This window comes from Zalophus californianus, chromosome 8 (genome assembly GCF_009762305.2).
Source record: "Zalophus californianus isolate mZalCal1 chromosome 8, mZalCal1.pri.v2, whole genome shotgun sequence".
In the NCBI taxonomy this organism is placed as follows: domain Eukaryota; kingdom Metazoa; phylum Chordata; class Mammalia; order Carnivora; family Otariidae; genus Zalophus; species Zalophus californianus.
The window spans coordinates 77850164-77877582 of NC_045602.1; the positions used below are offsets into that span (position 1 = coordinate 77850164).

A 27419-nucleotide genomic window follows, 5' to 3' on the forward strand; every position below is an offset into this window, starting at 1 on the left:
CCATTCCTCCCGCTTTCCCCAGTCTTCGTCTTCCAAGGGAGTGCTTTTGTGTTAAGTCCATCTCAGACTTTCTCACCCTATAAATGATGCCCTTGAGTCAATATTCTACTGTTCGCCTGGTTCCCGTTCTTGCGGTGGGGTTAGGAAAACCGCTTTTTCTCCCTTGGTTTCATCGACCTCCGCCCACCCCCAAAAGATTTTAATCATGATCATAAGCACATGTAGTGCCAGTAATAGACTTGTTTAAAGAAAAAGAAAAACCATCCAACCTGAAAAAACAGCACAAGGGTCAAATAACAACGGAAGAGCTCTCACAAGGCAGTACACCATTGCCAAGAGTGCCAACTGCCAACTGATGCTGAGTCTGGACAGTGGGAGAACAATTATTGTGGCCTGAGTGTCCATGGAAGCTCTTCTCTCTTTGAGAAGAGAGAAGAGCTTGAGCTGACCCTGAAGAGACCTGGGGCTCTGTGGCTCCCAAGCTGGTGTAATCCAGGCGAAAGGGGAGGGGGTCTGAGTAAAGTTATGTGGTCAGAGGCAGGGACCAGGCTAGTATCTCTGCTGGAACATTTACGTTGTGGGCGGTGGCAGAGTCTGAAGCTAATGTTGGGAGTGACACGATAAATGCCAATTATTAAGGTTGAGAGTAGGATACAAATGATCTGTGAAATGTAAATCCAAAGCAAATGTGTTCAAGTTCAGAACAATGATATATCACAACTGTGCTAAAGGTATTCTTATTCCAGACCACGCCACACACAAAAATGAGGTGAACCATCCTGTGGCTAGCCAAACTGAAGTCAGAATCAACTATGCAATACTTCAAAAGGACCTCAGCTTCTGCTTACTTGTCTATCTATACTTTAAGTAATTAATGCTTAACATTTTCATATGAACTTACGCATGCAGGCACATACATATAATTGACAAAAGCATAGAGTCATCTGCAGTCACTTGCATGTAAGTGGCAAGTGTCTCAGGGAAGGGAGAATGCATGGGATGAAGGTGAGGACAGGAGTGCCTATGTGACTATGTAAGGCAGTGGGTTTGGCTGTGTGAATGCTATGCCCTCTATCTAACCCGTGAGACCCAATAACATTAGTCTGGCAGGGTGTGGACAGCCAGGATTACTGTGGCATTGGCAAATGTGGGTGTGGCTGCTGTAGTACTTCCTTTCTGAACACAGTCTTTTAGTACTGTTGAATTTTTGTTTGTTCTCTGGTGGTGTGGCTGCAGGTGTCATCTATAAGGTATGGTATACAACCATACCTTATACAATGGTATACAACCTAATAACTTTATGGAATGATTTGTGATCTGAGATCAAACCTGTTAGTACTTTTTTTAAAAAAAGATTTTATTTATTTACTTGACAGATGGAGAGACAGCGAGAGAGGGAACACAAGCAGGGGGAGTGGGAGAGGGAGAAGCAGGCTTCCCGCTGAGCAGGGAGCCCGATCCTGGGCTTGATCCTGGGACCCTGGGATCATGACCTGAGCTGAAGGCAGACGCTTAACGACTGAGGGACCCAGGCGCGCCAAACCTGTTAGTACTTTTAAAGTTACAGAGGCATTAAAAGAATGTAGGAAAAATAACATCCTGTGGATGAAGTAGACTTTTTTTTGGGGGGGGCAGAATAGTTCAGTTCTTTTTTTTTTTTAAAGATTTTATTTATTTATTTGACACAGAGAGAGACACAGCGAGAGCAGGAAGACAAGCGGGGGTAGGGGGTGGAAGAGGGAGAAGAGGGAGCCGGGTGCAGGGCTCCATCCCAGGACCCTGGGCTCATGACCTGAGCCAAAGGCAGCCGCTTATGGACTGAGCCACTCAGGCGCCCCCAGAATTGTTCAGTTCTACTGTTAACCATGTTTTTATTAGATCTTTGACTCAAAAACCTACAAATGATCTGGTCACTTTTTGAGTTTTAAAATCTAAATCCACACTTTAATACCCCAACATAGTAAAACAATACTTGCCTGTGGAATCTTTCATTAAGGATTTAAAGATGCTTTTCATTAAGCACAAATTTATTTCCAAGTGACTGAAAAACCACAGGTCTCTATTTTGAGCTCCTTGCTTACTTGACACGGTAAAAATTAGGGTCAAAAATAAAGCCGAATGGAGAAAACAATGCTATAAGAATACTCCTATCCAATAGATAAGGGTATTTTTGGTAACTGGCAGCCCCTCCTCCAAAACTGCAGCTCAGTCTCACCTGTCTGAGCTTCACTCACACTCGCTCCACCGCTGAGCGATTCGTAACTAACTGCCCCACCCCTTTAAGTTTTTTTCCCTCAACTGTAAAATGAAGAATGGCTCTTCACACCGTTTGGGTGAAAATTAAACAAAATTACGCAGATGTAAGTGCTCTGCACGCTTTAAAGTAGGTACAGAAGTTAACTAATGTTTCCTGTGGTGCACTGGCCTCCCTCCCGCCTTGGGCGCCTTTCTCCACGATTTGCTCGCGCTCTCGCCCCTGACCCGGGCTCTTCTGCGTGTTTATCTGCTTGTTAACTTAATTAATAGATATTCACCGCCGTTAATTTTCTCGGCAACAGTAAGCGCAGGGGACAATGCCATCCGCCCTGTCCCCTAGCGTGGGGCTCTTGCTTTGGGTCCCGAAGTGCCTTGGGGATCCCGGACACCCGCTGTCGCCGCCACGCCCCTGAACTCGCTTCGGAGCCCCGCCCCTACGCCCCGCTGGCCCCCCCTCCCCTGGGCGCGCGCTCTAGGGGCGGGGCCGGCTCAGGGAGCCGCGCCGTGATTGGCCACGTCCGAGCAACCGAGGCGACGCCGTGGTCAACACGCCATGCGGTGCGCGCTGGGGTCATAGAGAAATCGAACGTCTGGAATAATTCTTCGAGCCAAGCGGCGACCCTTCGTCTGCTGGAGTTGCTGCTTTATCAACCAGCGGGATGCGCGCCTCACCGGCCCTTTGGGGTCACAGGGCCCCCAGAGGATGGGAGGGCGGCTGCTAAACAGGAACCTTCTTGTCTTTCATCCGACAGATTGCCTAGTAAGTGGGGTGCGATCCCTTCCACGCCAGAATCTTCGAGGCGCCGAGGTTTCCAGCAACCTGTGGAGGGAAAGCTTGGAATTAGGCAGTTTCCGACTTGCACTGCCCTCCACAAAAGTTCAGCCACTTTCCTAGGTTCACTGAACCACTCTTTGGGTCAGGCTGAGACACAGGTACCCGACCCCTCCTGTTGCAAAGCCCTTCCCACCTTACCCCAGTCACAGCAAAGCTCAGCTGCTCTGGTGGAGAACCAGCTTTCTTGGTTTCTGTCTTACCATAGGCCAACAGTAATAAGGTGAAGTGCACATGGGCTTTGGAGTTAATACAGGAACCAGGAGAAATTTATTTTTAAGAAATAGTAATAACATGAATAGTCTAAAAGAAAGGGATCTGCGTGGATTACAGCTTTCTACAACTTTCTGGTCTGGAATAACCTCTGGCTCTCTTCCATTCTACAAGTACGTGGTTTTCCACAATCACGTCACTAAGACAAGCCCCATTTTCTTTTCCTCTTTTTATATGGGCATACAACTTAGTTTTAGTTTCCACTTTTATCTTCCTGGGAGCTCTTGGTTTCTTTCTTCTCAGAATGACCTTCCTAGAGCAGTCCTATTATCCTTAGATTTTCTTTTCTTGACCCCATTTTCTCAACTGTGGGCCAGTCCATTTCAGTCTCCTTGCCTCTGCCCACATTATTTGAGCAGATGATCACAGGCTAGACTTGCTCCTCAGGGCAGGAGCATGGAGCGAGGAGTAGATTAAGGGTTTCCGGGGAGAGTTTCAACAGGATACCCATGGGGCTTCATCCCAGCTTCCTTTCTTCCTGGAAAAATTGTAATTCAAAACTCACATAAATCACAAAATATATCCACCTAATCTAGACTTCATTTTCAGCAAGGACTAACAAGGATATAGGAAATTGTGGGAGTTGATAATAAAACAGAAGTATACCCAATGTTTAAGCTGAATTAATGGACTTGAATCTGTGCGTTGTGCCTCAATCTCTGACCATATAGGACCTACTCTATTAAGCCATGCGAACTTCCTCAAAGTGCTCACCTCAGGATGACCTGGGGCATCTCTTGGCTGCCCCCTGTGGGCAGACTTTAGCAGCACAGGCTGACTGCCCTTGGGGCCTCTGGTTCCCTTAGTTGGGGCCTTTACTTGTGCCCACTTAACCTTTCTGTTTTTTTCCTCAAACTCTGCCTGCCTGCTCCTACCTTCAGCTCAGACTTTCACTTTTTTTTCCCTGTTTATACTTTTTCATTCTCTTTTGGAAATCCCTTCCTATTTCCCCAAATTTTGCTCTTGGGATAGCTTTTAAAACAGGGCAGTGTTCTACTGGATTTTTTTGTTTCTTGCTTCTGGATTCCTCGGTTCCCCAATTTGTAATAACCTCAGATGAAGAAATCCTGAAAAATCACAGTAATAATAGTAACAACAAAGTAATATCTGGAAAATAGTATGTCTCTATAGTATGACAGCTATTTCCTGATATGAGCCTTGTTTGGACTAAAAAATCGCTGCCTTGTTTGAAAATCAGTATTCTCAGTAATTCTGAGTGATCAGTTTAATTCAACTCAGCACTCTTTCAAAGTGCCTGCTGTATTTAAGGCACTGTGCTGAGGACATCCATATAGTTTGTCCCTGTAGTCACTGAACCTTCTTTTAGTCTAGAGAGGATGAATCTGAAGTGCCCAAGGTTATGTTGGTGAAGTGTCAAAGCGAAAGTTGGAGATTTGCTGGGGAGATGCTGCAGAAGGTTGGTGAGGGGATCTGGAGAGGCTTAATGGAGGAGGTAGAGCTTGAAATGGGCCTTGAAGGTTAAGATTTCACATAAGAGAACCACCTGAGACCAGCTTGGAGCTAGGAAAGCAGGTGGGCAATGTGTGGAGGGGTTGCTTTGTCAGGTCATTTGGCATCATTGCTCTGGCAGGCTTCCTTGCTCTGACAGTATCTCTTATCCAGTCTGAGTAGAATGATCCCTTCTGTTGGGAGATGCCCTTTCTTTTCTTCCCTGTTTTCTTGGGTTATTTCCGTTGTCCAGGTGCTTTCATTTCTGATAATATGGGTCTTCTCAGGCTAAAAAATCTTAAGAGTTAAGATCTGAATCAGAATGACTTATACAGGGGCGCCTGGGTGGCTCAGTCCTTAAGCGTCTGCCTTCGGCTCAGGTCATGATCCCGGGATCCTGGGATCGAGCCCCGCATCGGGCTCCATGCTCGGCAGGGAGCCTGCTTCTCCCTCTCCCACTCGCCTCTGCTTGTGTTCCCTCTCTCCTTGTGTCTCTCTCTGTCGGATAAATAAATAAAATCTTTAAAAAAAAAAAAGAATGACTCATACAGGTTCTCAAATTCAGTAGAGCCAGCCAGACCTTTTTAAAAATATTTATTTAAAAATTTTTAAGCCATGTGAGTGCAGGAGACACTGGGGCATGCACTTTAGCTGGAGGATTCAGTTGCCTTTTGTTTGGAAGCAAGAATGTGTCCCTTTGGCCTTAAAATGTACAACTCTTCTGAAACCTTTGTTTCCAAAATCCAGTCTAGGAGCCTTATAAGGACAATTTACATAGCTGTGCTACCTTTTTAACCTATGACATATAGCTCCCTCTAGTAAGAAGAACATAGGAGGTGGGTGAGTGTATGTCAGGGAGAAGAAAGATGAACTGGAAATGATGAAATAATCAAAAATCTTTATTCTGAGCTTCCTTTCCTTGTTTCTATGGGAACTGTTAGCCAAATTTAAAAGTCCTTCAGCTGGCAGTCTTTGTTGGACAGATCTCAAAAAGAAAGCTGAAGTCTGTTCTTGTTTTCATGTTCTGTGAGTCTAAAGTAGGAGAAGCCCAAACTGAATAGCTCGTATGACTGGGAACTTGGGGGTAAAAAGGTACTTGGAGTAAAAGTGGGCATATAGACAAGGTACAATTACTAAAGGATAATGACTCTTAAATAATTTATTTGGACATAGCTCTTTCCAGTCTATCAAGTGCTTATCCATGCATAACTCATTCATTGCTAATAATAATATTTCTAATATTGTTTCATGAGAACTCCCTAGCTTATGTCCAACTGATTTCTGTATTTGACTGATTTTCATATCATAACAGAGACTTGCAGGGAATGTGGTTGGAGTTTTAGAAATGGGAAAAGGGAATATTTCTGTTGTTGAAAAGTTTTACAGTCCAGGGAACAAACATATGTGTTTCACACTCTGGGTACAGAGGTAAGCAGATCTTTCTTTTTCTCCCCGCCTGAAGTTGTGGTGAGTGGGTTAAGATTGCATCACAGTCTGGGCCACTCCTTCCCTCTTGTGTACACGAGCTATATTTAGGCAGGTCTAGATAAGTTTAATATGTAGCATATTGCCTGGAGTCTAGTTGGTCCCAGAACAGCTGGCTACATGATTCAGAATGTTTAAGTCCAACTTTAAAATAAAACATTTGGGAAGTGAATCCACACATTCTTGCTGGGCTGAGCTGTGATCTGGTTCCCACCCTGTTGCTAGCTCCCCCTTAGACACTCTACCTGTAGAACAGGTGTGTTTCCTCTCAGGGTTTTGCCCTCTGTATCCTTTTTGGAAGTAAAAGGTCAGGTGCAATTATAATTGGAATACTGATGTGTAATGAAGGTTCAGGAGTGAATGTGTATTTTCTAAAATGGAAGAGCTTTGCATTTTTTTCTGATTATAAAAGTAAATCCTCTTTCAGAAATGTTTAAATAATGTGAACTTTTAAATAATATAGAAAAGGCAAAAACTACATATATTCCCACCACACAGATAAAACTACTATAAACTGTTGGCAGTTACCTTTCTAGATGTTTTTCTCTGTGTACATATGGGGATGTATGGATGGATATTGAACTTTATGGTTACATTTTAGCAATATATGTGGATATCTTCTTTGTCAGCAAATATGCATCTATATTAAACATTTTTAACGGTAAATTGAGTTCCACTTAATGACTGTGCTGTAATTAATATTAAACCCATCCTCTGTTGATGTTAGATTGTTTCCAAGTCTTCAGGAAGTCTGATTTTGATAATTGCCCTTATGGGAGGTCTCCGTGACTTAGATCCTAATTCAGAGATGGAGTTATCAGCCTCATCTTCCACCATCTCTGAGCAGCAGCTGCAGGGGCCAGAGGGACAAAGCAACACCAAAACAGACTTGGCCAGGCAGAGTCTCATCTCATCTGAGGAATGGCTTCAACTGCATGGGCTTAAGAGCAACAAATTGACCTTGAAGCAGATTCTGTCACAGATTGGATTCCCTCATTGTGAAGGTATAGTACTCACAAAGCAACGCTGGTTGGGAAACCCAACCATCATGCCATCCTTCAGCCTTTGAGGGGGCTGCATCACTTCTGAAGGGCCCCCCAAAACCACAGGCCTCTGAACTTGTTTTGATTTCACATCCTTATCCATAAAAAATGAGCATGGACCGCCCAATATATGTTTGTTACATAGATATATGACTGTCAGTCCACTTATTAAACATTGCTTATTTTCATTGATTAAATATTGCTTAATTTCATTCTTAGTCCTTTTAAAGATGAAATAAAAAAATAAATAGAAGTTGTACATATTCCAGCAGATGTCTTCTTCATCCCTTGGGATGCGCAAACCCCTTTAGGAGGCTGTTGATTAAGACAATAGCTGTGTGTGGTTTCAGGGAGAATGTGCCGTTTTCCTGTTGTGGCCTCTCTTATGTGATGGGCTAGTTTTTCTAAACACACAGTTTAGAAATTTGGTCCTGAACTCCCAGTAGTACTGCCCTCCAACAGGGAGTATGGAGATGGGTGAGGGTGTGTTTTGTTTTTGTTTTTATTTATTTTCTGATGACATGCTGGTTTGAGTTGTTCCTGAAATATAGGGCCTGGGGAGTCTTATGGAGTATGAGATAGCCCACCTAGCAGGAGTGCCCTGTCCAACATGTCAGTAACACCCCACTTGAGGACACTCCTTCAATCAGGGCAATTGCCATTACTTGGATTTTGCTCAGTAATTCTGGATTAGCCAATTAATTAATGAATTAAACACATATTTATTGAGTGGTCAATAATACTGTGTTTTTGAGATTTTTCACCAGTCCTTTGGCAGCTTTGTTCCGTACTGGTGATAAGGAAGGTCTAGGGGATGTGGTTGTTATGGACTGATGTGGAGGCCCATTCTAATGACAAGGCCTTGCTTTTCAGAGCTCAGGCTGTTTATTCGTTCCCATTTATCCTTCCACAAAGGGTGATACAGCCCTGTATCTTCTAAATGCAGGGTGTATGGGATTCCTATATAAGGAAACAAAGCAGTTTTATCTTGTATTTCAAGTAACTATAATTCAGTCATTAATATTAGCAAAAATAGCAGTTCTTTATATTTTGTCAAGGATTTTTCAATCTAAGGTCATGGAAGATACTGCTTTATGATTTTATTTTCTTTTAATGCCCTTGTAAGATTTTGGCATCAGGATTATGTTGGGCTCATAAAATGATTTGAAAGTATTCCCTCCTCCTGTGTGTTCTTTTTTTTTTTCTTAATGTAGTGTTCAGTGATTCATTGTTTGCATATAACACCCAGTGCTCATTACAACATGTGCCCTCCTTAATACCCATCACTGGGCTACCCATCCCCCCCACCCCCTCCCCTCTGAAACCCTCAGATTGTTTCCTGGAGTCCATAGTCTCTCATGGTTCATCTCCCCCTCTGATTTCCCCCACTTCAGTTTTCCCTTCCTTCCACTAATGTCCTCTGTGCTATTTCTTATGTTCCACATATGAGTGAAACTATATGATAATTGTCTTTCTCTGCTTGACTTATTTCACTTAGCATAATCCCCTCCAGTTCCGTCCATGTCGATGCAAATGGAAGGTATTCATCCTTTCTGATGGCTGAGTAATATTCCATTGTATATATGAACCACATCTTCTTTATCCATTCATCTGTTGAAGAGCATCTTGGCTCCTTTCACGGTTTGGCTATTGTGGATGTTGCTGCTATGAACATTGGGGTGCGTGTGCCCTATCTGTTCACTACATCTGTATCTTTGGGGTAAATACCCAGTAGTGCAATTGCTGGGTCATAGGGTAGCTCTATTTTACTCTTATATGTTCTGATGGTGCTTTTATATGGGTGGTACTATTTCTTCTTTAAATGTTTGATGGAATTCACTAGTGAAATTTATCTGAGCCTGGAGTTTTATTTGTAGGAAAAGTTTGATAAGAAATCCTGTTCTGTAATAGGCATAGAGATTTTGTTTCATCATGCCAATTTTGGAAAGTTATGTTTTTCAAGGAATTTGTCCATTTCATCAATGTTTTCTAATGTATTGACAAAACATGTTTCATAATATTCCCTTAATATTTTTTAATGCCTGTAGAATCTAAAGATGTTTCCTCTTTCATTTCAGATATAATTTGTGTTTTTTTTTTTTCTTCTTTCCTGATAAGTCTTGTTCAGGGTATATCATAACTCTTCAGAGAATCAAATTTTGGTTTGTTTGTTTTTTTCCTGTTCTTTGTTTTCTATTTCATTGATCTCTGCTTCAAACTTTATTATTTATTTTCTTCGACTTGCTTTGAGTTTAATTTGCATTTCTTTTTCTAGCTTAAGGTGGAAACTTAGATAATTGATTTTAAGCCTTTCTTCTCTTCTCATATAGTCATTTAAAATTCCTGTAAGCATTGCTTTAGCTGAATCCAAATCTTGAGAGGTAATATTTTCATTGTCGTTGAGTTCAGAATATTCTTTTCTCTTGTGACTTTTTTCTTTGATTCATTTTTAAGAGAAATGTTTAACTTGTAAATATTTTAGGATTTTAAAAGAATCCTTGTTAACTAATTTACTGCTATTTATGTCAGAAAACATAGCCTTGTAACACTTTCATCTTTTGAAATGTGCTGATATTTGTGTTATGTCCCAGCATGTATCTTGGTGCACATTTCATGCACACTTGAAAAGAATGTGTATTCTGCAGTTGTTAGATAGTATTTATAGATGTTCATTAGTTCATGATGGTTGGTTTTATTCTATTATAGAGATGTGCAGTGTCTTTAGAGATTTTTTTGCCTAGTGGCTTTGTCCATTTCTCCCTATAGTTCTATCAGTTTTATTCATGTAGTTTGAAACTCTAAATACATACACATTTAGGATTGTTGTAGCTTTCTGATGAATTAAATGTCCATCTCTGTCTCAGATGTAGTCTTCGTTCTGACGTTTACTTTGATATTGATACAACCACTACAGCTTTCTTATGCTTCATTTGCACGTGGCATATGTTTTCAGTCTTTTACTTTCAAACTATCTGTAGTCTCTCTATTTAAGGACTGCCTCTTTAAGCCATTCTCATAATCTCTGTCTTTTAATTGTAGTGTTTGGTTCTCTACATTTAATGTAATAATTGATGCAGTTAGATTTAGGTATGCCATTTTACTATTTGTCTTATCTTTCCTCTGTTTCTCATTTCCTGCCTTCTTTTGGGTAAATTGAGTATTTTTTAATATTTCATCCCATTTAAATTTCAGTAGGCTTTTTAGGTATGCCTTTTTGCATTATGTTTTCAGTGCTTGCTGTAGTGATTATATCCTTGTCACAGTCTGCTAAAAATTAGCTTTGTACTACGTCATGTAAGATGGAAGAATCTTGCAGCAGTATAACTCCACTTAGCCCCACTCCTGTCCTTGGTATTATTGTTTTAATGTATTTTATTTTATATACCTCATAAATCTTACAAGCCAATGTTATAATTACTGCTTTAAAAAGTCATTTGTCTTATAAAGAAACTGAATGGGAAAAAATAGCATTTTACAATCCACATATTTACTATTTATAATATTCTTCCTGTAAGACTTACAGTTCCATCTGGTGTTTGTTTCTAAAGAATTTCTTTTAAGCATTTCTTGTAGTGCAGGTCCTGCGAGTGGATGGATTTTCTTAGTTTTTGTTTATCTGATTTTGTTTTTATTTTACCTTTTTTTTTTGGTTGATTGGTTGATACTTTTTTTGGAGAGAGAGAGAGCGCATGAGTGTGTATGTACATGCTCGTGCATGTACTTGTGCCATGCTGGGGGAGGGGCAAAGGGAGAGGGAGATAGAGAATCCCAAGCAGTCTACACCCAGCGCAGAGCCCGATGCGGGGCTCGATCCCACAACCTTGAGATCATGACCTGAGCCAAAATCAAGAGTCAGACACTTAACCAGCTGAGCCACCCAGATGCCCCATTGGTTGAACTTTTTATCCTGAAATAATGATAGCTTTACAGGAAGTTGCAAAGATAATATAGACAGATCCCAAGTACCCTTCCCTGAGTTTCTCGTAATGGTTACATCTTACAAAGTTAGAGTATAATATCAAATCCAGAAATTTGATGTTGATGCCCTGTATGTGAATAATTCTGTGTAATTTTACCACTTGTGTAGATTTGTGTAACCATCACCACAATCAAGATACATAACTGTTTATCACCACAAAGATCTCCCTTGTGTTACCCCATTATAGTCGTACAGATACCCTACCCCCCAATATCTTTAACTCCTGGCAATCACCAGTCTGTTTTCTATCTCTAATTTTCTCATGTAGAGAATGTTTATATAAATGGAATCATGTAGTATGTGACCTTTTGAGATTGACATTTTTTCATTTGGTATTATTTCTTTGAGGTTCATCCAAGTTGTTGCATATAGCAATGGTTTGTTTCTTTTTATTGCTGTGGTATTCCAGAATATGAATGTACCACTGTTTGTTTAGCCAGTCACCATTAAAGACATCTGGGTAAGTTTCCAGTTTGGGGGCATTACAAATAAGTCTGCTATGAGCAGTTGTTTACAGGTTTTTGTGTGACCATTAAGTTTTCCTTTCTCTGGGATAAATGCCCAGGAATGTAATTGCTATGTGGTAAGTGTGTGTTTATTTTTTGTTTTGTTTAGTTTTATTTTGTCTTGTTAAGAAACTGCTAAACTTTTCCAGGGTAGCTGTATTATTCACTTCAGTAATATATGAGAAAGACAGTTCAGCATTTGGTATTGTCACCATTTAAAAGTTTTAGCTGTTCTAATAGTTGTGTAGTGATATTTTGCTGTGGTTTTAGTCTGTATTTCCCTAATATCTCGTTTTGTTGAACATCTTTTCATGTGCTTATTTGCTGTATATTATCTTTGGCAAAATGAATGTTTCTTCATGTCTTTTGATCATTTTCTAATGAAATTTTTTCAATGTTGAGTTTTGAGAGCTCATATATGTTCTAAATATGAGTCCTTTGTCACGTGTGTGGCTTGCAGAGATATTTTCTTAGTCTGTAGCTCACCTTTTCATCCTCTTAAGAGAGTTTCTCAGAGCAAAAGTTGTAAATTTTGATGACTTTATTGATTTATCAACTTTTTTCTTATATGGATCTTGCCAATTCTCAAAGACTTTCTCCTATATTTTTACTAAAAGTTTTATAGTTTTACATCTTATATTTAGCCCATGATCAATTTGAGTTACTTTCTGTATAAGTTTCATTTTTGGATTCTGGATATCCAGTTACTTCAGCACCTTTATTTAAAATCAAAATCAAAAGCTTTTGTACAGTGAAGGAAATCATCAACAAAGAGACACCTACTGAATGGTAGAAGGTATTTGCAAATAATATATCCAATAAGGGGCTAATATCCAAAGTATATAAAGGGTGTATACAACTCAACACCGAAAAAACACAAACAACCTGATTTAAAAATGGGCAGAAGACCTGAATAGACATTTTTCCAAAGAAGACATCCAGATGGGCAATAGACTCATGAAAAGTTGCTCAACATCACTCATCATCAGGGAAATGCCAATCAAAACCAAACGAGATATCACTTCACACCTGTCAGGATGGCTAAAATCAAAAATGGAAGAAATAACAAATGTTGGTGAAGATGTACAGAAAAAGGAATCCCTGTACACTGGTGGTGGGAATGTAAACTGGTGCAGCCACTGTGGAAAACAGTGTGGAGGTTCCTCAAAAAATTAAAAATAGAACTACCATATGACCCAGTAATTCTACTACTCTGTATTTACTCAAAGAAAAGGAAAATGCTAATTTGAAAAGATTTGCACCCCTGTGTTTATTACAGCATTATTTACAATAGCCAAGATATGGAAGCAACCTAAGTGTCCATCGATAGACTAATGGATAAGGAAGATGTGGTGTATATATACAATGGACTATTATGGCTCCCTAAAAAGTGAGATCTTATCATTTGCAACAATAAGGATAGACCTAGAGGGTATTATGATAAGTAAAATAAATCAGACTGAGAAGGATAAATACTACATGATTTTATTCCTGTGGAATCTAAAAAACAAAGCAAATGAAGAAAACAAAAAAAAGCAGTCAGACCTATGCAGAGGACCTATATTGGTTGCCAGAGTTGGGGTGGAGTGGAGGACATAGGATTCCAGTTATGGAATGAATAAATCACAGGAATAAAAGGCACAGCAAAGGGAATATAGCCAAGTATAGTGACATAGTGTAGCTACGCTTTATGGGGAGCATATATTGTTTTGAGAAGTTGAATCACTGGGTTGTACACCTGAAACCAATGTAGCATTGTATGTCAGCTGTATGAAAATAAAAAAATGAAATAACAAAATCAAAGACTGTCCTTTCTGTTTTCAATTGCTTTTGCATTTTTGTTAAAAATTAGGTGGTTGTGCTTGTATGGGGCAATTTCTGGGTTCTCTATTTTGTTTTATTTGTTGGTGTGTCTGTCTCTCTACCAATACCATACAGTCTAGATTACTATAACTGTGTAATGTCTTGAAATGGGCAGACTGATTCCTCCAGTTTAATCTTTTTCAAAATTGTTTTAGGTGTAGTTTCTTTGCCTTTTCATATAAATTTTAGTATAACCATGTCTGTGTCTACAAAAATATTGCTGGGGTTTTGACTGAAATTGCATTAAACCTGTGTGTCAATTTAAATAGAATTGACATCTTTACTATGTTGAGTTTTCCAGTCCATAAATATGGAATTCCTTTCCATCTATTTACATCTTTGATTTATTTCATTAGCTGTTGTAGTTTTCAATATACAAGTCTTGCACATGTATTGTATTTGTTTTTCTAAGCAATTGTTAGTGCTTTTTTAAAAATTTCTTTATTGTTATGTTAATCACCATACATTGCATCATTAGTTCTTGATGTAGTGTTCCATGATTCATTGTTTGTGCATAACACCCAGTGCTCCATGCAGAACGTGCCCTCTTTAATACCCATCACCAGGCTAACCCATCCCCCCACCCCCTCCCCTCTAGAACCCTCAGTTTGTTTTTCAGAGTCCATCATCTCTCATGGTTTGTCTCCCCCTCCGACTTACTCCCCTTCATTCTTCCCCTCCTGCTATCTTCTTTTTCTTTTTTCTTAACATATGTTGCATTATTTGTTTTAGAAGTACAGATCTGTGATTCATCAGTCTTGTACAATTCACAGCGCTCACCATAGCACATACCCTACCCAATGTCTATCACCTAGCCACTACATCCCTCCCACCCCCACTGCTCCAGCAACCCTCAGTTTGTTTCCTGAAATTAAGAATTCCTCATATCAGTGAGGTCATGTGATACATGTCTTTCTCTGATTGACTTATTTCACTCAGCATAACACCCTCCAGTTCCATCCACGTCGTTGCAAATGGCAAGATCGCATTCCTTTTGATGGCTGCATAATATTCCATTGTGTATATATACCACCTCTTCTTTATCCATTCATCTGTCGATGGACATCTTGGTTCTTTCCACAGTTTGGATATTGTGGACATTGCTGCTATAAACATTGGGGTGCACGTACCCCTTCGGATCCCTACATTTGTATCTTTGGGGTAAATACCCAGTAGTGCAATTCCTAGGTCGTACGGTAGCTCTATTTTCAACTGTTTGAGGAACCTCCATACTGTTTTCCAGAGTGGTTGCACCAGCTTGCATTCCCACCAACAGTGTAAGAGGGTTCCCCTTTCTCCATATCCTTGCCAACATCTGTCGTTTCCTGACTTGTTAATTTTAGCCATTCTGACGGGTGTGAGGTGGTATCTCATTGAGGTTTTGATTTGGATTTCCCTGATGCCGAGCGATGTTGAGCACTTTTTCATGTGTCTGTTGGTCATTTGGATGTCTTCTTTGGAAAAATGTCTGTTCGTGTCTTCTGCCCATTTCATGATTGGATTATTTGTTCTTTGGGTGTTGAGTTTGATAAGTTCTTTATAGATTTTGGATACTAGCCCTTTATCTGATATGTCATTTGCAAATATCTTCTCCCATTCTGTTGGTTGTCTTTTGGTTTTGTGCACTGTTTCTTTTGCTGTGCAAAAGCTTTTAATCTTGATGAAATCCCAATAGTTCATTTTTGCCCTTGCTTCCCTTGCCTTTGGCGATGTTTCTAGGAAGAAGTTGCTGTGGCTGAGGTCGAAGAGGTTGCTGCCTGTGTTCTCCTTTAGGATTTTGATGGACTCCTCTCTCACGTTGAGGTATTTCAACCATTTGGAGTCTATTTTTGTGTGTGGTGTAAGGAAACGGTCCAGTTTCATTCTTCTGCATGTGGCTGTCCAATTTTCCCCACACCATTTGTTGAAGAGACTGTCTTTTTTCCACTGGACATTCTTTCCTGCTTTGTCAAAGATTAGTTGACCATAGAGTTGAGGGTCCATTTCTGGGCTCTCGATTCTGTTCCATTGATCTATGTGTCTGTTTTTTTTGTGCCAGTACCATACTGTCTTGAGGATGACAGCTTTGTAATATAGCTGGAAGTCTGGAATTGTGATGCCGCCAGCTTTGCTTTTCTTTTTCAATATTCCTCTGGCTGTTCGGGGTCTCTTCTGGTTCCATACAAGTTTTAGGATTATTTGTTCCATTTCTTTGAAAAAAGTGGATGGTATTTTGATGGGGATTGCATTGAATGTGTAGATTGCTCTAGGTAGCATTGACATCTTCACAATCTTTGTTATTCCAATCCATGAGCATGGAACGTTTTTCCATTTCTTTGTGTCTTCTTCAATTTCTTTCATGAATATTTTATAGTTTTCTGAGTACAGATCCTTTGCCTCTTTGGTTAGATTTATTCCTAGGTATCTTATGGTTTTGGGTGTAATTGTAAATGGGATCGACTCCTTGATTTGTCTCTCTTCTGTCTTGTTGTTGGTGTATAGGAATGCCACTGATTTCCCTGCATTGATTTTATATCCTGCTACTTTACTGAATTCTTGTAAGAGTTCTAGCAGTTTTGGGGTGGAGTCTTTTGGGTTTTCCACATACAGTATCCTATCATCTGCAAAGAGTGAGAGTTTGACTTCCTCTTTGCCGATTTGGATGCCTTTGATTTCTTTTTGTTGTCTGATTGCTGTGGCTAGGACTTCTAATACTATGTTAAATAGCAGTGGTGAGAGTGGACATCCCTGCTGCGTTCCTGACCTTAGGGGGAAAGTTCTCAGTTTCTCCCCATTGAGAATGATATTCGCTGTAGGGTTTTCATAGATGGCTTTTATGATACTGAGGTATGTACCCTCTATCCCTATACTCTGAGGAGTTTTGATCAAGAAAGGATGCTGTACTTTGTCAAATGCTTTTTCTGCATCTCTTGAGAGGATCATATGATTCTTGTTCTTTCTTTTGTTAATGTATTGTATCACGTTGATTGATTTGCGGATGTTGAACCAGCCTTGCAGCCCAGGGATAAATCCCACTGGTCGTGGTGAATAATCCTTTTAATGTACTGTTGGATCCTATTGGCTAGTATTTTGGTGGGAATTTTTCCATCCGTGCTCATCAAGGATATTGGTCTGTAATTCTCCTTTTTGATGGGGTCTTTGTCTGATTTGGGGATCAAGGTAATGCTGGCCTCATAAAACGAGTTTGGAAGTTTTCCTTCCATTTCTATTTTTTGGCACAGTTTCAGGAGAATAGGTATTAATTCTTTAAATGTCTGCTAGAATTCCCCTGGGAAGCCATCTGGCCCTGGGCTTTTGTTTGTTGGGAGATTTTGGATGACTGCTTCAATTTCCTTAGTGGTTATAGGTCTTTTCAGGTTTTCTATTTCTTCCTGGTTCAATTTTGGTAGTTGATACATCTCTAGGAATGCACCCATTTCTTCCAGGTTATCTAATTTTCTGGCATAGAGTTGCTCATAATATGTTCTTATAGTTGTTTGTATTTCTTTGGTGTTGGTTGTGATCTCTCCTCTTTCATTCATGATTTTGTTGTTTTGGGTCATTTCTCTTCTCTTTTTGATAAGTTTGGCCAGGGGCTTATCAATCTTGTTAATTTTTTCAAAGAACCAGGTCCTAGTTTCATTGATCTGTTCTACTGTTCTTTTGGTTTCCATTTCATTGATTTCTGCTCTGATCTTTATTATTGCTCTTCTCCTGCTGGGTTTAGGCTTTATTTGCTGTTCTTTCTCCAGCTCCTTTAGGTGTAGGGTTAGGTTGTGTATTTGAGACCTTTCTTGTTTCTTGAGAAAGGCTTGTATTGCTATATACTTTCCTCTCAGGACTGCCTTTGCTACATCCCAAAGATTTTGAACAGTTGTGTTTTCATTTTCATTTGTTTCCATGAATTTTTTTAATTCTTCTTTAATTTCCTGATTGACCCATTCATTCTTTAGTAGGATGCTCTTTAGCCTCCATGTATTTGAGTTCTTTCCAACTTTCCTCTTGTGATTGAGTTCTAGTTTCAAAGCATTGTGGTCTGAAAATATGCAGGGAATAATCCCAATCTTTTGGTACCGGATGAGACCTGATTTGTGACCTAGGATGTGATCAATTCTGGAGAACGTTCCATGGGCACTAGAGAAGAATGTGTATTCCATTGCTTTGGGATGGAATGTTCTGAATATGTCTGTGAAGTCCATTTGGTCCAGTGTGTCATTTAAAGTCTTCATTTCTTTGTTGATCTTTTGCTTAGATCTGTCCATTTCAGTGAGGGGGCTGTTAAAATCCCCCACTATTATTATATTCTTGTCAATGTGTTTCTTCGCTTTTGTTATTAATTGCCTTATATAATTGGCTGCTCCCGTGTTAGGGGCATAGATATTTACAATTGTTAGATCTTCTTGTTGGATAGACCCTTTAAGTAGGATATAGTGTCCTTCCTCATCTCTTATTACAGTCTTTGTTTTAAAATCTAATTTGTCTGATAGAAAGATTGCCACCTCAGCTTTCTTTTGGTATCCATTAGCATGGTAAATGGTTTTCCACCCCTCACTTTCAATCTGGGGGTGTCTTTGGGTCTAAAATGAGTCTCTTGCAGACAGCATATCGATGGGTCTTGTTTTTTAATCCAATCTGATAGCCTGTGTCTTTTGATTGGGGCATTTACCCATTTACATTCAGGGTAACTATTGAAAGGTATGAATTTAGTGCCATTGTATTGCCTGTAAGGTGACTGTTACTGTATATTGTCTGTGTTCCTTTCTGAACTATGCTGCTTTTAGGCTCTCTCTTTGCTTAGAGGACCCCTTTCAATATTTCTTGGAGGGCTGGTTTCGTGTTTGTGAATTCCTTTAGTTTTTGTTTGTCCTGGAAGGTTTTTATCTCTCCTTCTATTTTCAGTGAGAGCCTAGCTGGATATAATATTCTTGGCTGCATATTTTTCTCGTTTAGTGCTCTGAAGAGCAGTCCTTTCTGGCCTGCCATGTCTCTGTGGTTAGGTCTGTTGCCAATCTAATATTTCTACCATTGTAGGTTACATATGTCTTCTCCCTAGCTGCTTTCAGGATTTTCTCTCTCCAACTCTGAGACTCGTAAGTTTTACTATTAGATGTCGGGGTGTTGACCTATTTTTATTGATTTTGAGAGGGGTTCTCTGTGCCTCCTGGATTTTGAGTTTCCTTCCTCACATTAGGGAAGTTCTTTGCTATAATTTGCTCCAATATACCTTCTGCCCCTCTCTCTCTTTCTTCTTCTTCTGGGATCCCAATTATTCTAATGTTGTTTCGTCTTACCGTATCGCTTATCTCTCGAATTCTGCCCTCGTGATCCTCTAGTTGTTTCTCTCTCTTTTTCTCAGCCTCTTTATTTTCCATCATTTGGTCCTCTATATCGCTGATTCTCTCTTCTGCCTCATTTATCCTAGCAGTTAGTGCCCCCATTTTTGATTGCACCTCATTAATAGCCTTTTTGATTTCGACTTGGTTAGATTTTAGTTCTTTTATTTCTCCAGAAAGGGTTTCTCTAATAACTTCCACGCTTTTTTCAAGCCCAGCTAGTATCTTTAAAGTCATGATTTTGAACTCTAGGTCCGACATCGTACTAATGTCCGTATTGAGTAGGTCCCTGGCTGACGGTACTATCTCTTGTTCTTTTTGCTGAGGTGATTTTTTTCATCTTGTCATTTTGTCCGGAGGAGAATAGATGAATGAGAGAACAAAATGCTAACAGGTTAACAACGTCCCCTGCAAATATACTCTATACAAATCAGAAAAGTCCTGAAACCAGGGGAAAAGAAAGGGAAAGAAAGAAGAAAGAGAAAAGAAAGAAAAAAAAAACAAAAAGAAAAAGATAAAAACAAAAACAGAACAATACAAAAAAAACAGTATGATCAAATATGATCAGGGTAGTGCATAGATCAGTGCCACACACTTGATTTTGGGCGTATTTTGGTCTGTTAGAAAAAAGTGCTTCCTAAAATTTTAAAGGAAGAAAGACCTATATATGTACAAAATAAGGGTTGATACAATGAAGGGATGGAAGATGACTGTAAAGATGAAAATTATAAAAGATTTTATAAAAGGAATTGATAAGAAGTTGTTTGAAAAAAGAAAGAAGAAGATTTAAAAAAGAAACTAGAACAAAGCCATACACTAGTGATTTAGGGTATATTTGATCTGTTAGAAGAAACTGTATCTCAAAATTTTAAAGAGAGAACAACTTTATATATATATATATATATACCAAAAATAAGAGTAACTACTATGAAGGGATAAAATATGACTTTAAAAATGAAAAATAAAAACTTTTTTAAAAAAAAGGGATTGATAAGATGTTGGTTGAAAAAGGGAAAAAGAGGGCGCCTGGGTGGCTCAGTTGGTTAAGTGACTGCCTTCAGCTCAGGTCATGATCCTGGAGTCCCGGGATTGAGTCCCACATCCGGCTCCCTGCTCAGTGGGGAGTCTGCTTCTCCCTCTGACCCTCCCCCCTCTCATGTGCTCTCTCTCTCTGTCATTCTCGCTCTCTCAAATAAATAAATAAAATCTTTAAAAAAAAAAGAAAATGGAAAAAGAAAAATTAAAAAAACAGTTAAGAAAATTAACTTTGAAAAACTAATGAATCATGGTAAAAAAAAGCCATGAATTCTATGTGCAGCATTCCCCTAGCGCTGGAGTTCTCCTGTTCTCCTTCATTGGTAAACGTGGTCTTGGCTTGCTGGCTGTTCATGCTGACCTTCTGGGGGAGGGGCCTTTTGCCGTGGTTCCCAAATGTCTTTGCGGAGGCAGAATTGCCCTGCCCTTGCCCGGCCAGGCTAAGCAATCTGCTCAGGTTTGCTCTCTGGAGCTTTTGTTCCCTGTAAGCTTTCTGTACAGCGTTGGAGAACGAGAGTGAAAATGGCGGCCTCCCAATCTCCGCCCGGAGGAGCTGAGAACTCGGGGCCCCTCTCCTCAGTGTGCCCCCAGAGAAAAGCAGTCACTCCCGCCTCCCTGGTCTCCGGCTGCACTCCGTGCTCTCCCGGCCTGTGACCGAGTGTTTCTATCTCTGGCACTCCACCCCGTGTGGTCTCCAAATCCAGCAGATCCCTGCGGTGCGCTCCCGTGCCGCTCCTCCCAGGGGAGGAAGCGGAGTCTCCCCGGATCTGCCGCTTGTTGGGTCCCTGCTGGAGGAGCAGTGGCCCGACTGTCCTGCGGATCACAGTTTATGGCAGCCCTGAGCTGAGAGCCCACGCCTCGGCTCTGTCTCTGCAGCCGGCTTCCCCGCTCCAATACCTGGGAGTTCTGCTGCACTCAGGCACCCCTGGTCTTTCTGTGACCCTGAGGGTCCTGAGACCACACTGTCCCACGAGGTTTCCACCCCCCGCTTAGCCACTGGAGTGACGTCCCTCCGCGGAGCCGACTTCTAAAAGTTCCGATTTTGTGCTCCGCGGCTCTATCACTTGCCAGAAGCGGCCAACAGAGGCCGCCTCCCCCGCCGTCTATCCTCCCGAATATCGCCTCGGATTCACTTCTCTGCACATCCTATCTTCCAGTAAGTGGTCGCTTCTCTGTTCAGAGAGTTGTTGCTAGTCTCTTCTTCGGTCTCCTGTTGAGTTCGTAGGCGTTCAGAATGGTTTGATACCTATTCAGCTGAATTCCTGAGACCAGACAAAATCCAGGTCTCCTACTCCTCTGCCATCTTGCTCCCTAACTCAATGCTTTTTTGTTTTTAATTTTGGTTTCCACATGTTCATTGCTAGTATATAGAAATATGGCTAATTTTTTTATGTTGATCTTCTATCCTGTGACCTTATTGAACTCACTTACTAGTTCTAAGGATTTTTTTGTTGCTTTTGATTCCTTGGGATTTCTTGGTAGACCATCATGTCCTCTCCAGATAGGGAAAGTTTTCACTCTTCCTTTGTGATCTGTATGCCTTGTATTTCCTTGTCTTACCATGTGCTGGCCGGCTAGAACTTTCAGTACCATGTTGAACAGCAATGGTGAGAGTGGACGTCTTTACCTCATCTTCAGGGAAAGTTTCAGTCTTTTACCACTAACTATAATGTTAGCTGTAAGTTTTTTATAGAATTAAAAAGAATCAAGTTGAGGAAGGTCCCTTATATTCCTAATGTGCTGAGAAATTTTACCATGAATGGCTATTGAAGTTTTCTGTGTCAATTGAAAGGATCATGAGATTTTTTTTCTTCCCTAGGCTGTTAATTTGGTTGATTATATTGATTGGTTTTTGAATATTGAGCCAATATAGCTCATACATTTTTGCACATGTAATCACAAAGGATATTAGTCTGTAGTTTTCTCTTTTTTTATACTGCCTTTGTCTGGTTTTGGTATCAGGGTAATATTGGCTTCATAGAATGAGTTGGGAAATGTTCCCTTGTCTTCTGTTTTCTGGAAAATATGTAGAATTTTAATTCTTTCTTTTTTTATTATTATGTTATGTTAATCACCATACATTACATCATTAGTTTTTGATGTAGTGTTCCATGATTCACTGTTTGCATATAACGCCTAGTGCTCCATGCAGAACGTGCCCTCTTTAATACCCATTACCTGGGTAACCCATCCTCCCACCCCCCTCCCCTCTAGAACCCTCAGTTTGTTTTTCAGAGTCCATCGTCTCTCATGGTTCATTTCCCCGAATTTTAATTATTTCTTATATGTTTGGTAGAGTTCTCCAGAGAACCTATCCAGGCCTGGGGATTTCTGTTTGAGAAGTTTTTAATTATAAATTCATTTCCTTATTAGGTATGATCTATTTCATATTATGAGAGTTGTGGTAGTTTGTGTTTTTTGTGGAATTCATTCATTTCATCTAAGTTGTGTACTATATGTGTGTGGAGTTGGTTATAGTATTCCATTATTCTTTGATGGCTGAAAGGTCTTTTTTTTTTCTGTTTCATTCCTGATATCAGTAATTCATGTCTTCTCTCCTTTTACTTTTGTCAGTTTTATTAATCTTATTAACATACCAGCTTTTATTTAATTGATATTCTTTATTGCCTTCCTGTGTTCAATTTTCTTGATTTCTGTTTTGGTGTTTATTATGTATTTCCTTCTGCTTACTTTGGATTTGTTTTGCTATTCTTTTTTACTTTCTTCATATGGGAACTTAGATTATTGATTTGTGACTTTTCATTTCTTCTTATATAAGCATTGCTTAAGCTGTGTTCCTCACATTTTTTATAGGTTGTATTATCATTTTCATTCAGTTTAAAGTATTTTTTAAACTTCTGTTGTACTGCCTCTTTGACCCATGGATTTTTCAGAAGCATGTTATTTAGTTTCCAAGAATTTGGACATTTTCTTGTTATCTTTTGGTTACTGATTTCTAGTTTGTTTCCATTGTGGACAGAGAACATACTCTGGTTTTAGTTCTTTTAAATTTTTTGAGTTTTTTTTTTTTAATAGCCATGGATACGATTTGTCTTGGTGTATATTCTGTGCTTGTAAAAGAATGTGTATTCTGTTGTTGTGTAGATTTTTCTATAAATGTCGATTAAACCCTGTTTGTCGATGGTGGTGTTGAGTATCCTTGCTGACTTTTTGTCTAGTTATTCTATCAGTTGTTGAGAGAGCAGTATTGAAATCTCCAGTTAGAGTTGTGAGTTTTCCTTTTTTCCTTTCATTTCCATCAGTTTTTGCTTAAGATATTTGCAGTCTTTTACTTGGTGCATACACGTTTAGGATTGCTATGTCTTCCTGGTGGGTTGACACTCAAATTTGTATAATGTTCTGCTCTATCCCTAGTAATAGTCTTTGCTCTTTAGTTTACTTTTCTGATATTAATATAGTCAATCTGCTTTCTTTTTATTTAATACTTAAATGACATCTTTTTTCACTCTTACACTTTTAGCTTATATATGTCTTTATGTGTGAGGCAAGTTTCTTGTAGATACCCTATTGTTGGGTCATTATTTTAAATCCTCTTTGCCAATCACTAATTTTTTCTCTCTTTTTAAATTTATTAGGTTTTTATTTTAATTCCAGTATAGTTAATATACAGTGTTATACTAGTTTCAGATGTACAATATAGTGATTTGATAATTCCATACATTACCCCGTGTTCATCATGACAAGTGCAGTCCTTAATCCCCATCACCTATTTCACCCATTCCCCCACCCACCTACCCTCAGATAATCACCAGTTTGTTCTCTATGGTAAAGAGTCTGTTTTTCGGCTTGTCTCTCCTTTTTTTTTTCCTTTGCTCGTTTGTTTCTCAAATTCTACATATGAGTGAAATCATACGGCATTCAGCCATAAAAAAGAATGAAATCTTGCCATTTACAATGGCATGGATGGAGCTAGAGAGTATAATGCTGAGTGAAATAAGTCAGTCAGAGAAAGCCAATCACTATCTTTTAATTGTTTTACTCAGGCCATTTACATTTAATGTAATTATTAATTTGTTAGGGCTTAGACTGTGTATTGCCTTTTTGACCTTTGCCTTAATCACTGTGGACAAAAGAACCAGGAGACCAAGAAACAAACCTTGTTTTTCCTCTCTGTGCATTTGTGCATTAAAGGATTATGCATGTCATAAATGGTTAGCTTATATAATAGCACCTAGAAACACCTCATTATTTAGGACAGAATACCAAGCATCATAGATTTTTGGTGTCACTGGGGATATAATTTGAATGGTGTCAGAGAAGAACATTTTGAAATAAAAATAAGAAACATTGATAATGCACCCTTTTGACTACTTTTATTTATAAAAATGCAGATTATGTGACTTCTCTGGGGAGACTTGTGGCTTCCCGGTATGCTGATGGCCTGTTTCCACAGTTCTACAGACCCGAAGATGGCAGAGTGTACAACGTAAGTCGTAAGTCGGAGTTCCCTTGATGGACAGGCCCTATGACATGCTTCTAGGTCTGGGAGTGGCCTCTGTGGAGAGGCGCACACTGCTTCCTATTGATGCAGTGGATCCAAGGCCTTATCAGGGCTGGAGGCTTTCTTGTGACAGTGTGGAGAGTGCTGAAAGTTACGGCTTAGGACCTGGGAAGGGAAGCACTTGACCTATTAGAGATGAGTGCATGAAGATGTTGATCAGAAAGTAAAAACCTTTGCATATCAGTACCTTGTTTTTCCTTGAAAATAAAGAAGAAAGAGTAGTATGACCAAGGTTAGCAGACAGGCAAGAGCAGCTGCTGACCTGACAAATGCCCTGGGAATAGAGGGCTGCTTTTACAGGTAGTTGTGGACAGAGCAAGCGGCACCTGTTACTGGAGTCCTGAATTCCGGCAATTCAATACGTGACTTGTGTAACCCCATAACGTGTCTGGCCCTGCACATACCCTGGCCCACCACAGGGAGCTCACAAAGATGCATGTCCCATCAAATCACTTTATGGATATTTGTTTGTGTCAGTGTACATCTATGTACCACCTGGACTGTTACTTCTAAATATTGAAAAAGTTTAGGAGTGCCTGGTTGGCTTAGTTGGTAGAGCATACGACTCTTGATCTCAGGCTTGTAAGTTTAAGCCCCATGTTGGGTGTAGAGATGACTTAAAAATTCAAATCTTAAAAAAAGTTTAAATTACTTTTTGAACTTAGCCTCGTTCTAAGCAGTAATATCCATAGAATCTTGAGTTTGGTGTGCTCAATATATTTTTTATCTGAACTACATGGAAATCAGTACAGAACTATTGAAAACATCCATCTTTGCCATCTGATCACCTCCACAGGCCCTGTGACATGATCCCTGGTTCCTGTACTGTGGTAGAAAGTTTAATAAGCGCTGTGGATACTGGCGAGAGATTTAGGAATTTTGCCTTTAGCAGCCATGGAAAGCAATAGGAAGTGGTGCTGGAGCTTGAGGAATAAGCTGGAGAGACATAGGGGATAGAGAAGGAAAGCAGTTTAAGGCAGAGGGAACAGCACGAACCAAGGCATGAAAATGTGGAGTTACGTGGTGTGTTCAGAAAACACATTTTCCTTAACAATTTACGTATTTAGGGGGTGTTCTGAGGGTTGTTAAAGTTAAAAATAAGTACCAGATCTTTCAAACTTTGATTCTTCACAGAAGAGGGCACATTTTTTTCTTACTCCTTTTCTGTCTCTTGCCTCCCTACATCCTGAGAGGCCTTGCACAGTTGTGCTTGAACTGTGTGACTGATGGTTTATTTGTATATATGAGAAATTGCCTGCAAGCCTCTGTCCCCTTTTGGGGACAGCTTCTAGAGGTATTGGTGGCAGCTATGAGTGATCAAGTGATCCAGGTACCGGGGAGCTTGGTCTGAGAGACAAGAGGATACAGGGCACAGGTTATGAGCAGGAGGATGAGTTACTGGGGTGGCATCCCTTAGAAGAAGCCAGGCAGATGTGCTGGCATGTCTAGAAGCATTTTCAGAAATATTTTTAGCATGCTATCCTTAGGAAAACTTCAGTGAGACTTATTTTTTCCCATCTGCCTTTGCTGATCTCTCTGCTACCTAATTCCTTGAAAGTTCTTTTCTTCTACCTAATTCCTTAAAATGTCCCCTGGACATTTGCTGGTGAAGGTAATTCTATAATTATAAAGATAAAATGTAATTTAGAAACACATGTTTTCTAAAAAAGAGTGTTGTATTTTGAATAGATCACATCATCATCATTTCTTCTGTGGGGAATCATCCAAAGGTATTTTTAGTTGAAAGATTGGAACACTTCCTCGTGGATTATGTGGGGTTTAGAGGATCATCTACAAAATTGTTATTAATGCCCAGTTCTTAATTTTCTTTTTTTAAAAAAGATTTTATTTATTTATTTGACAGAGAGAGAGAGAGAGAGAGCACAAGTAGGCAGAGCAGCAGCAGAGGGAGAGGGAGAAGCAGGCTCTCTGCTGAGTAGGGAGCCCGATGTCGGAGTCGATCCCAGGACCCTGGGATCATGACCTGAGACGAAGGCAGATGCTTAACCGACTGAACCACCCAGGCACCTCTAATGCCCAGTTCTTGATAGCAGAGGCCATGGCTTAGTGGGCCCCATTGTTCCTGGCTGCACGATAGTTCAGATGATGTATGTTGGTGTGTTTTTATTCTGTTTCTTTTTTTTTTTTTTTTTTCCTGCTTTGCTTTTCATTAAGTTGACAGCTAAACCAGAACTGATCTATCAGTTTGTGGAACATTTAACACAAGCTGTGGAGAGTTACAAGCAGCGGATGGACTGGCTCACCAGCAGAAGCCGGCAGATTTTTGGTGTCATCTTGGAACAGTGCATCACCATAGTGCTGGATTTTGGCGGTATGCTGGAGGAGGAGCTTAATCTGTGCCAAGATGCTTTAACAATGGTCTTCCAGGAGCAGGTGGCTCACATAGCCAAGTTTAATATCATATGGTGAGTTCCCTTTGGAAGGGGATATTTCAGTGAAACTTCATAAGTAGTTTTCATTTATTTGGAGTTAAGTAACATATCTTTGGGGAGGGAGGAGGTATTATCTTGTCATTTCCTAGAATGTGTAATTCCAGCAGAAGACCTGCAGTGAAAACTTATATCTGCTTTGCATGTGGCATCTTAGTTTTGAAATTAGAAGACATTTAGGAACACACTTTTCTTCAATGCATGGCAAGATCAAAATATAAGAACAGGAGTTACACTGAATATATACTTAAGGCCATACAAATCTCTTCGGTCATTTTAGATCTTAGCCTGAATAATGAATTCAGCCTTGTCACAGCTATCACTGTTTTTTTCAGACTGAGCTTGTGACTCCCCTGTAAGTTGACCCCCTTAATAGAATAGCAGGTGGCTGGCTTTACAGAATTTCCTGTATTT

General features: G+C 39.8%; 1 protein-coding gene across 9 annotated transcripts in view; it reads left to right on the top strand.

Moving 5' to 3' along the window:
- The first annotated feature begins 2856 nt into the window (after positions 1-2856).
- VWA3B (von Willebrand factor A domain containing 3B) overlaps positions 2857-27419 on the top strand; it is a 227901-nt gene continuing 203338 nt past the window's right edge. For 6 of the 9 annotated variants that reach the window (XM_027620414.2, XM_027620420.2, XM_027620415.2 and 3 more), the window contains exons 1-4: positions 2857-3016; positions 7023-7299; positions 24386-24480; positions 26731-26981. In XM_027620414.2, coding sequence (XP_027476215.2) covers positions 2960-3016; positions 7023-7299; positions 24386-24480; positions 26731-26981 — 680 coding nt within the window. In that variant the 5' untranslated portion in view covers positions 2857-2959. The remainder of the gene's footprint in view (positions 3017-7022; positions 7300-24385; positions 24481-26730; positions 26982-27419) is intronic. The other 3 variants (XM_027620417.2, XM_027620421.2, XM_027620422.2) reach the window with 3 other exon arrangements.